Source organism: Nematolebias whitei, chromosome 7 (assembly GCF_014905685.2).
Source record: "Nematolebias whitei isolate Nwh7 chromosome 7, NemWhi1, whole genome shotgun sequence".
Lineage (NCBI taxonomy): Eukaryota > Metazoa > Chordata > Actinopteri > Cyprinodontiformes > Rivulidae > Nematolebias > Nematolebias whitei.
In genome coordinates, this window is record NC_056504.1 from 43558395 (window position 1) to 43569296 (window position 10902).

The 10902-nt window shown below is 41.4% G+C and overlaps 3 protein-coding genes across 3 annotated transcripts in view; 1 reads left to right on the plus strand and 2 right to left on the minus strand.

Moving 5' to 3' along the window:
- The window catches only part of LOC119411943 (serine/threonine-protein phosphatase 6 regulatory ankyrin repeat subunit C-like), a 1101338-nt gene that overhangs the window by 176837 nt on the left and 913599 nt on the right, over positions 1–10902 (minus strand). The gene's annotated exons all lie outside the window — the stretch shown is intronic.
- Positions 751–4031, minus strand: inpp1 (inositol polyphosphate-1-phosphatase). Its single transcript, XM_037678930.1, has 6 exons — positions 4004–4031; positions 3169–3420; positions 3027–3087; positions 2648–2848; positions 2303–2477; positions 751–1571 (listed from the first exon to the last, which is right to left on the minus strand). Exons 2-6 carry the CDS (start codon positions 3370–3372, stop codon positions 1073–1075), a joined length of 1140 nt encoding a protein of 379 aa, XP_037534858.1. The 5' UTR covers positions 3373–3420; positions 4004–4031; the 3' UTR covers positions 751–1072.
- LOC119412065 (protein S100-B-like) lies at positions 9043–9870 on the plus strand. Its single transcript, XM_037679042.1, has 3 exons — positions 9043–9155; positions 9316–9459; positions 9712–9870. The coding sequence occupies exons 1-3, from the start codon at positions 9045–9047 to the stop codon at positions 9868–9870; spliced, it is 414 nt and encodes a 137-aa protein (XP_037534970.1). The 5' UTR covers positions 9043–9044.

The window sequence follows — 10902 nt, forward strand, 5'->3', positions numbered from 1 at the left end:
CTATATCTGAATATTTCAAAAGTAACATATTTGAATGGTGAAGTGATTTGTACATATAATAATTAGGGTTGGCTTGATAAGCTTAGACTACCACAGGACAAACTGACCTCGTTTCCTTAAATTGTTAACACTGAATAGTTTATCAGGTATTATTTCTATCTCAACATGTGATTCTTGACCTGCCATTGTGTATCTGTTCTTACCAAACCCAGCTGGTCGAAGCAAATGGTCGCTTGTCCTGAGCCTGTTCTGCTAAAGGTTCCTCATGAGGGGGTTTTTCCTTTCCACTGTCGCATATGAATGTTTCTGTTCAGCGCCCTGAGACGACTTCTGTTGTAACTTGGCTCTATATAAATAAACTAATTGAATTTTCATTATGGGGCAGAGTCGGAGCAAAACAAAGCGTAGCACCGTGATACTTTTGTAGTTTTAGGGTTTGTTCAGCCAGGCTAAGGGAAGAAAGTCCTGCTTTGTTAAACCCCATCCCTCTGAACTGCACATTAAAATACTCACACCATTTTGACACAAAATATGTTGGCCCCGTTTTATATTTATACCCAAATAAAGAAAGACAGACTTCTTTATATTTGACCACACTTTTAGAATAAATCCTGCAACCTAACATTCATGAGTCTTTTGAGGATCATAGCACTTTTATTCAAAAATGTCCTCTTTCAGCATATTCAAGTTTGGATATATTAAAACTTGCACATTAATCTGGTTAAATATTTAACAAATATATGTTCTCTCTCTGTTAAAATATGTTTATTATCTGAAAGATAATTTTGTGTTTCTATATTACGACGTGGCTCCTTTAAGAGTCGTGTGACGTCAGCAACAGGTAAACGTGCTTTAAGAAAACGTGAAATCACGTCTCAAACTGATAAGACTTGTGTGGTTACATAACGTACACTCAGCATCTGTTAAAACGTACAACTCATCTGTCAAGTCATGTTCAGCGCACATGCCGAGGACAGAATAAAACAAATATTTTGTCTCTATTCCCACTTATCTCCAACTAAAACACTGTACAAAACATGGAGGATCATAAACCCAGCATTAAATAATTCACCTACAGTTTGCCTTTTAGCGCCCCGATGATGTTGCGGAGCTGAGAAATGTCTCGGTACGCCACCAGGCCCCCGTGGTTGGCCCAGCGCTCTGCTCCTTTGCGCTCAGTGGAGGGCTGGTGATAGGTCACTTCCGTTTCCTGGTCCTGTACTCCACAGTCAGACTGCAGACTCTTAGTCAAGTCCACCACTCCGCCTCCGAGGGCTCGGAGCAGGGCGTGGGGAGCACAGGAGTCCCACTTAAAGGTGCTCCCTTCTGACACGACGTAAGCGTCAGCAAGGCCCTGGATGACGCACAGGATCTTGTATCCGGCTCCAGAAGCGTACATCAGCTTGTCGGGGCCACACAGCGAGGTCAGAGCCTCCTTCACCGCCTGCTTCTCATTGGAGCTCAGCACCACAGACGACCCTCGCTCCTTCTCTGCTCCATCATCGGGCCGTGATGTCGAACAGACGTTGACGTTGCCGCAGGACACGCCCCAGTACTGCTTTCCCCTCCACCTGAGAATGTAAAAAATAACCAGTCGGGTGAAAATGCACAAACACAAATGTCAAAGATTTCTGGAGTCGCAACACAAAGATGGTGGAATAATTTAGCATACAGCTGTCATTTCTAACCCGGGCCCGAAGCCCGGCCCGAATTTGGGCCGGGCCATAATAATGTGCTGGATGGGTGGGCTGGGTTGGTGTCGGGCTTTTGATTGAATCAGCAGACGCATGCGGCTGGCGATCCAATTATATGGAAAGATGGTAAAGGTAAATGGACTGTACTTATATAGCGCCTTTCTATCTTATTTCAAGATACTCAAAGCGCTTTACAACACAATCTGTGTCCTCATTTACCCGTTCATACAGCACTCTACTAGATCTATACAAAGCTAATTGAACAAATAATTCTAATGAGACTAATCAGTGCTTTAGATCACATTCATACACTGATGGGACACACATCAGAGGCTATGAGGGGTTCAGTGTCTTGCCCAGGGACACTTCAGCATGTGACTGCTGGTGGTTTCGAACCCCCAACTCTCGCATTGGAGGACGACTGCTCTAACCACTCAGCCACAGCCATGTGTCCCTGTTATGGACTGGGGACATGTCCAGGGTGTCCCCCGCCTCTCGCACAGTGATACCAGCCATACGAAAAGGAAAAAGCAGGTAAAGTTAACGAATGTCTGGATATTTCTGTGCTTGTTGTTAAAGGAAATACTTTTTTTACTGTGTGAACTCACCCTCTGCCTGTTGGGTCTTTGTGGTAAAAGGGCTGGTTAATTACACCCATGACAGGTTCGCCTGTGCTCCGCAGGTAAACCCCGATCAGAACCAGCGCACAGTGCAGACCAGAAGGAGACAGGCGCCCCTCCTCCAGCACCTCCTCGCGGCCCTCTATGTACTGACTGGTGGCATCTTGTTGAATAAGAAAACAACAACGATAATATTCATCTCTTCTCTTGCACGTTTGAATGGGATTCCTAGGAAAATGTTTTTTTTTTTTGTTTAAAATAAACCGTCCAGACTGAACATTGTTGGATTTGTAACCTGGATTATTGAGCATGAACTTGGTGCTTGTTCTTTACCTATGGGGTCGATCCAGATGCCGAGCTCGGACGGCCTGAGGGGAACCGTCACGCCGTCTGTGTTGGCTTCGATGGTCTCTGGGTCTTGGTGGATGGCCTGAGCCAGCAGAGACGCGGCCGTGTGGTCGCCGTCTAACACCGCGGACAGCAGTGTTGCGGTTTCTTCCTTGGTGCTGCACACGTTGACCGTCACACTCTCTCCTGTTGACACAGCGAGGCATCCGGTGACTTCAAATATTTAAACATCACAAATACTAAAATATTTGAAGAGTGACACACTGAAGTGCTGGCCTTTGGTTCCACCAGAACATGCGCTAATCAGCACGTCAAGTCTGGTTTTGAGCTGTTCTTGCAGGCATTTATTTTAATATGGGACTACCTAGTCCATTTTCAAACTTGTTCGACTCCTCTCCGTGGATGAAACCTGCCATTTCAGGAAACTGCACAAAACAAGAGACAAATTAAGACCTGCTCCAGCTCCGTTTCATTCTGCAGGATCACAATCTTTCACAGTCCCCCACCTGAGCCCCCACATCGTGCCGGATCATCTCCTGGATCACCACATCTGCAAGGGTCTTGAAGTCCTGCACAAACTTCTTGTTCTTGTCCTCTCCGGTCTTCTCCTGCACGAGGAGCTGAAAGAGGGGAGCTTCCTGTCTGCAGACCCGAGCCACGTTCGCAGCCTTCTCAGACACCCGGAGCAGCAGCCTCATGAGATCAGCCATGCCTGGACAACAACAACAAAAAAGAAGAGGCCAGGAGGGTGATGGAAACTGTGTGGGTAAGGGAGAGATAAAAAAAAAAAAAAGATGAAGGTCAAATTTTCACATGATGTGCTAATTATAGCCTCAAAATGAAAACAGGGCATCTGTTGGAAGAGACCAGGGCTTCGCATGCGAGTCAGAAGTGAAGCAAAATACCTGTACAAATATATAACACTTTGCGCTACAGCCTATAGAGTACACACTAATGGCATAAATATACAAAACACATTTTAAGCATGCACAATATATATCTTCATAACTTTTATAACTAGAATTATGTTAAAATCACATACACTGAGATTAAACAAAACCTCCATGACACCCTTATATTTACATTTACAATTTTGATTTATTTGTACAAACACAACAACCATTACTAATCAACCAATACAGCCATTGGATATTTGTACCATAAAAGTAAAAATATTTGTACCTGTATGGTACAATATGGTACAAATATTTGTATCTGTCCACAGAACTACGCATCTCGTCTGTATTAAGCTTGTTTGTGTTTATTTTAGCCTTTTAAAATATCACATAAAAAATTAAGAAAATAAAAACTAGTACGGACAACAACAAAAAAACCCGTTACCAGTTCTTCTCACGTCCCGTCCCTCCTGTCGGTCGCTGGTTCTCGTCAAACAAACGCAGATGAACTCCCAGAGACGATGTGAACCTTCGGAAAATTCAAATGTTCAGGCTGATTCTGATCCGCCTGCTCCGGTTTCTGCTAAAGGCCACTCCTTGCATGGCTGGGCCGGAAAATTAAAGGTGTAGACACAACGACGAGACAAACACGGCGAGTTTTACGGCGCGGACAAGACCGGAAGCTGAGTGCGGTGCGTTCAGGTTCCACGAAATTTCGATAACCAGACACGGACTAGCGTTTTGTTTGAACACATACATTTAAAAACAAAAATATCGCGTTCCTAATTTGTGCACTGATCTGAGGTTCCGTTAGTGCCAAAGATATGTTTATGTGTCTATGTAAATTGTTTTAATTTTTTTTAAATAAATCTTTATTAAAGCAAACAATAAGTATGCAACAAACAAATGAATGGAGTATAAGACGAACGCAACACTTATATGAACAAACAACCAGGGGTGTGATTTTTAAACAAATATTTGCAAAGATTTACAGATATAAATTGCCCTAAGGGCCTTTTTGTTGGTGGAGTCCGCTATTAACTTTACATATAGTTCCACATCCTTAATAAAATGAAGAAAGCAAGGCGTTTTGTTAGTAAATTTACATTTATGAATGAAAAATTTGGCCAAAATGTGTCTACGTAAAGTATGTATGTAGCGTGCTGTGTGTATGTAAGGTGATGTATTAAGTGATATGTTAAGGGATTCACTTGTGATTCAGGGCTTGTTACAATGCCTGATGAGCACGGTGCCAGCACTCACACCTGCAACTGCACGCAGCAATGGACCAAACAGGCAACGCCCTGGAAAATCAAATGATTGGCGTGCATACCTGGTGCTTATATACACTAATGAGCCAAACCACACTGAAAACTGAAAGTGGAGAAACTGAGCATAGGTGCATTCAGGGGCCCAAACACGAATGGAAATTTACAGTCACTTCTACATTAAATTAATAAACCACCCATTTACCCATACAATAAAATAGATGAAAATATGATTTTTAAATTACCTGTATGATGGCTTGTTATGTCTTATCTGGCAACCTTGCAAGGCCTCAGGATAACCCAGAACTATCTAACTGTAGCCCTGCAGGCCTCACTTGCCTCGGTTGAGGTCAGAGTTCACATATTACCAATAAGAAGATGAAGGGCAAAAATGGCCGTCCAGGGGAAAATTCTAAGGCCAAAGCCAGTGCTAACTGAAAGGCCAGACGCACATTTGTCAAAACATCTTGATGAACCCCAAGACCTTTTGTAAAGTATTCAGTGAACTGACAAAAGTAGATATTTTTGGCAGGTGTGCTTCTTCATCTGGTGTAAAACTGACATTTCATCTAAAAAACAAAAAACATCACACCAACAGTCAAGCATGGTGGTGGTAGTATAATGGTTTGTGACAGCTTTGCTACTTTAGGACCTGGAAAACCTGCTGTAATTGATGAAACTATGAATTCTCCTCTCTATTAGAAGATCCTGGAGATGTTTGTTCATCAGTTTGCCATCTTAAGCTCCAGATGAACCAGGTTCTGCAGCAGGACGATGATCTGAATCACAGCAGCAAATATCCTCCACAGCCATGTGAAAGCCCGTCTGCCAGTTCCCTCAAACACTGGACTGCAGTTGTTGCCACCAAGCTCAACAAGGTATTAGTTTTAGGGGACAATTGCTTTTTCACATAGGGCCAGGTTGGTTTGAATAGATTTTTTACTGTGAGAAATGAAAACACCATGAAAACATGCATTTTGTATTTACACAGGTTATCTGTGTCTGTTATTGACATTTGTTTAATGGTCAGGAACATGCAAGAGTGACAGAATAAAAACAAAAAACGAAGACATTTGTAAGGGGTAAAATATTTTTCAAAGCACTGTAACTTTTCTCTATTATTTTGGAATAAGTTGTGTGTTTCTGTATATTTCAAATACATTCAACACTTAGTCCCTTCTTTCTACGTTTCCTCTTGATAGTCATTATTTCCACATAAAAAGTTGTGTATTAAGGAAAAAAAAACAATCCATCGTAAAAGTATTACTCGTGGGGTTAAACTATATAGTTTAAACATGTAACCCTAAATTGTTTGCGGAAGGCACAAAGATTTTTTTTCTCCAAGATATCCATTATCTTGGTCTTTCATCCTCTTTTGTAATTTTTATTTTAAATTTTAAATGATAAAATCCTGGTTGTTGTAGTTGAGATCAATTTGTACTAGGTTTCTCTCCCCAGTAACCAACAGGATGGAAAATTTCTAACAGGAAACGCCTTACATACTCCTACATGCTCACGTGGTATAATTGGGTATCTGAGCCACAGTAAACATATCAATTGGGTTGAATCATTAGAAAAATAAGAGTTTATATTTAAGTACATCCTGATTTGGTTGTTGCTCCACCAACAGTCATATTCTACTGCACCAAATGATGCACTTGTAACGTTTGTAATGATGTCACGCTTCAGACCTCTTTAAAAGCACTGCCACAGATCAGCCATGAGCAACCCCCACAGACAGTCTCTTCCTGTTAGCAAACCGCAAATGTAGTGCAGAGTGCTAGATGGATGATTACAGAAATGTTAACTTTTAATGTCAGTCTTGAATCAGCTCAGACTCAAGCACTTTACGACTTTTCTACAGCCAGTATGGTGAATAATTGTATTTGCTGCTAAGAAATGTGTAGTAATTTGTAATGTTTTTGTCAGACTGTTATTTCTATACTTACCTACTGCACCATATCTAAATCTTGTTTGTACATAAATGCATAAATACCACTCATAAATAATACACCTTAGTGTGGTGGTGAAGTTTGTATGCCTGTTGGTTGGTTCTACTGTAGGTGACAAGCCAGACAGAGCAATTCAGAATACTCATATGTACAGAAGACAAAAAGGACCTCATTGTCCCTTGCCCAGATATGAGTTACCATGGCCCCACCCTGAAGCCAGGCCTGAGGAAGCAGGTCATTGGTGAGCGCCTGGTGACTGGTTCTCTACCCATGGGGCCTGATCAGGCTCAGCCCAAATGAGTTATATGGGTTTGCTCTCCCGTGGGCCCACCAGAGAGGCTGTACGCCTCAGCTGCATGCTGCTATGGGCAGGAGCCGAAGGTGAGGGCCTTGGAGCTCTGACCCTGGCTTATCAAAGCTCTGCTCACAGCAGCCATCCTCAAACCCAGTGGTGGGCACCTTGGTTGAAGGAGACCGTCAAGATGAAGGAGGTGTCCTATCTGGCCTTGTTAGCTGGTAGGACTCCAGAGGCAGCTGAGACGTATAGGTGGGCTGCAGTCTTAAATGTTGCAGATGCAAAAAGTCAGATGTGGGAGGAGTTTAGTGAGCCTTGGATAGAGACTCTCGATTAGTTCCAAGAAGATTTTGGCAAACCATCAGTATCTCAGTTATCTGAGAGTGACTCAGAGTAGAGCCACTGCTCCTCCACATCGAGAGGAGCCAGTTGAGGTGGTTCGGACATGTCGTAAGAATGGCCCCTGAATGCCACCCTAGGGAGGTTTTCCAGTCATATCCAACTGCAAGGAGACCCCAAGGAAAACCCAGGACAGGCTGGAGAAACAGTGTCTCTCTCAAGAACACCTGCCCCGGGAACCCCTTGGAAGAGGTGGCTGTGGAAAGAGAGGTCTGGGACTCCCTGCTCAAACTATCGGCCCCAACCACTTTTAGAAGAAGCAGCAGAGAACGGCTAGATGGGTGATTGATCTGTTTAATCTTTGGTGTTTTTTTTTAATGATAGTTTTAACAAAAAAGGGATTACATTGTGCCTTTGTGACAAGCTATTGATAACAAAGTCAGAGTCAGAGTCAGAGATTCTTTATTGTCATTCGCACCTCATGTGGTACATGTGGTGGAGCGAAATTATGTACACAGGGTCCCAGTTACATCCAACAATAAACTGTATAAGAAAAACAGTAATAGCATCTAACATATGAACTAAGAAAAACATCAACTAAATATACACTAAGCACTCATAACATAAAAACATTGAACATCAGCACAAACATGAACATGAGTCTGTGTGAGCGGATGTGCACGCATGAACACATCAACATTGAAACAGATCAGCAGCAACATGAAACAGATCAGCAGCAACATGATGCGGTTTTTCACAGTGATTATTCTAGTTAGAGATTCATGAGTCTAACAGCCTCAGGGTAGAAGCTGTTCCTCAGTCTAGTGGTTCTACACTTAATGCTCCTCAACCTCCTTCCTGAGGGGAGTGGGGCAAAAAGTGTGTGCTGGGTGAGTGAGGTCCTTCATGATGCAGGTGGCCCTCTTCCTGCATCTAGAGGTGTAGATGTCTGTGATGGTGGGGAGGCTGACTCCGACAGTCTTTTGTGCAGCCTTCACCACTCTCTGCAAAGTGTCTGCAGAGCCAGGTAAAAATTTGCTTTTGAAAAGTTTTTTTCTTTTTCTCAAACATCCCAACACAGGTTCATTAAGATTAACATCATTCATGCATGAATGTCACTCAAAAAACTATTTATTGGGATAAAATATAATTTTTAAAAATTTTTTTGTAGACAAAATATATATAAAACTATCAAGACTCAAGACTTTTGTACAGTACTGTGTTTGATTTAGGAGCTCCCAACATGGCATGCAAGCAAATGTGTTTAGCATTATTTACCATTATAAACAATGCAATTTTTTTTTTTATATATTGATGAATACATTATATGTATCGATGAACACATGTTTAGGTTTTGCATTGTTTTAAACAATTTTAGTTCACAACAAACTGAAGGCCTTCCCCAAATGGATTGGACTTTGACATTATTCAAGAATTAAAAATTCTAATTATTTACTTAAGAGAAAGAGAAAATTAGAACAGAAAAAAAAAAAAAACCACCCATTAAACAGTCATGCACACACTAAACACACAAACACACACACCAGGGAATTTTTTATAAGCTAATGGTTTCAGAGCAAAGCTCTAACCTCAGATGTCCATTAGATGTCCATTGTGCAATGAAAGGACTACATGTGGTTGATCAATACAGCAGTAATTTGGGTGAGGTCGAAAACACATGGCTGTTCATTCTTCAGTCTCACTCAGGATTCCAACAGGACGGAGGAGCAGCGACAGATGGAGGTAAGAACGACTAACATCTTGAGCAAATTCTTGATCCTATAGGAACATTTTCATACACAACATTAATGCAGAAATATGGTGTGTTCAGTGTCTAAATATCAGAAAAAGAATGCATCTGTGTGAGAGTAAGACAGGAATCTGTTTAAATTGTTTTCTGCAGGCTTCAAAGGATGCCATGTCAGACCTGGAGAGCAGTATGGCCACTATTGTTCAAGTGTTCCATAAATACTCCGGTCATAAGTGTAAACTGAAGAAAACAGAGCTTAAAGCGCTCATCAACAATGAGATGAACCATTTCATTATGGTAAGTCACTGATCGAGAGCCAAATGTAGATTTAACAATACATTTCTTAATACTTGTTTCAATAAGTCATGGGAATAGCTCACAGACTTTGAGGCTGCACGTCACCTTTTTATTTTAATTTTTAATTAACCCGAGAGCTCGGTGTAAGAAAACTGCATTTATGGAACTATGCAGACATTTGCAGAGACTTGACACGAGCAGAATTTTAATCTTGTTCAGTGTACTTCTTTTCATCGTTTTCTTATGAAACAGAAAATCCACGAGAACGAGACTCTGGATCAGCTGTTTGCTGATCTCGACCAGAACGGAGACCTGGAGATCGACTTTCAGGAGTTTGTTACCCTGATCGCCATGGTCACCTCGGCGTGCCATGAGTTCTTCACCCCGAGCTTCCATGATCAAATTAATTAATCAGCTGCATGCTAAAACATGAGGGAGACAGAAACAGCTTGTCTTTATTTTGTTTGATATTTTGCAGCCTGTGTGACAAACCGAACAGCTTTGATGGTGGTTCATTGTGTCATTTTAAGACTCATTCATTCATGTATTTCCATGGCTCCCTTTTACTGATTCAGGCTGGAGGACCACAGTCCATCCCGTCATCAAAAAGATAAATACAAGTTGTGATAATTTACTGAATAAAACTTCACTGTTCCTAAATTGTGGTACAAGTATTTCTTACAGTGCACAAGCTTTACTCAATTAGACACAAAATAAGTTTTGATATAACCTAATGCATCAGATCATTGTTTAAAATGGAATACATTCTTAAATGGTTTCGCAAGAACATTTTTATTTATTTTGTTGCCATGCAGTTCTTGAGTGTGCAGATTCAGAACCTTTAGGAACTTTGGTAGTTGTTTTTTTTACATCACCCATGATGACTGAACATGCTCTGAAGTGGTGCATTAGCATAACAGCAACTTGTAACTTGTGCTACATCTGTTGTAAAACACAAGTTCATTGTGAATGTATAAATAGACCAAAAAAATAAAATATACCAAAGTGGTGTGTTATAATGTTAAATATCTCTCTTTGTTAAAGTTGGTGTTGGATAAAAATAGCCTCTATTCATTTTATTTACTCAAAGAAGTCACACTCGAGGACACAAAAATATTTTTAGTTTTACTTGTAAGGACAGACTTTCACCACAGGTTACTCAGACGTACAGAAGTTTTTACATGCATGGAGCCCAGTCACGAGAATAATAATAATAATAATGTCATCACAATGTCAGCACTGTATGTTTCCATACAATGGCGAAATTAGTCTCTGCATTTAACCCATCCACCACCAGGTGGTGCAGTGGGCAGCTATTGAAAGCGCCTGAGGGACATTCTACCACAGGCAGCGTGTGAGGTTTGTTTTATAAGCTTATCAGCTCTGACAGCTCACAGGAAGACTGATGACCTCGTCCATCCAACTGCACATGCAGGATCAAAT

Coding starts and splice junctions, on each gene's coding strand:
- inpp1 (XM_037678930.1), bottom strand. CDS start 3,372: ATGGCTGATCTCATGAGGCTGCTGCTCCGGGTGTCTGAGAAGGCTGCG. Junction 3,088..3,168: donor GGCACGATGTGGGGGCTCAG/GTGGGGGACTGT, acceptor TGTTTTGTGCAG/TTTCCTGAAATGGCAGGTTT. Junction 2,478..2,647: donor CATCTGGATCGACCCCATAG/GTAAAGAACAAG, acceptor TTATTCAACAAG/ATGCCACCAGTCAGTACATA.
- LOC119412065 (XM_037679042.1), top strand. CDS start 9,045: ATGTGGTTGATCAATACAGCAGTAATTTGGGTGAGGTCGAAAACACAT. Junction 9,156..9,315: donor AGGAGCAGCGACAGATGGAG/GTAAGAACGACT, acceptor TGTTTTCTGCAG/GCTTCAAAGGATGCCATGTC. Junction 9,460..9,711: donor AGATGAACCATTTCATTATG/GTAAGTCACTGA, acceptor CTTATGAAACAG/AAAATCCACGAGAACGAGAC.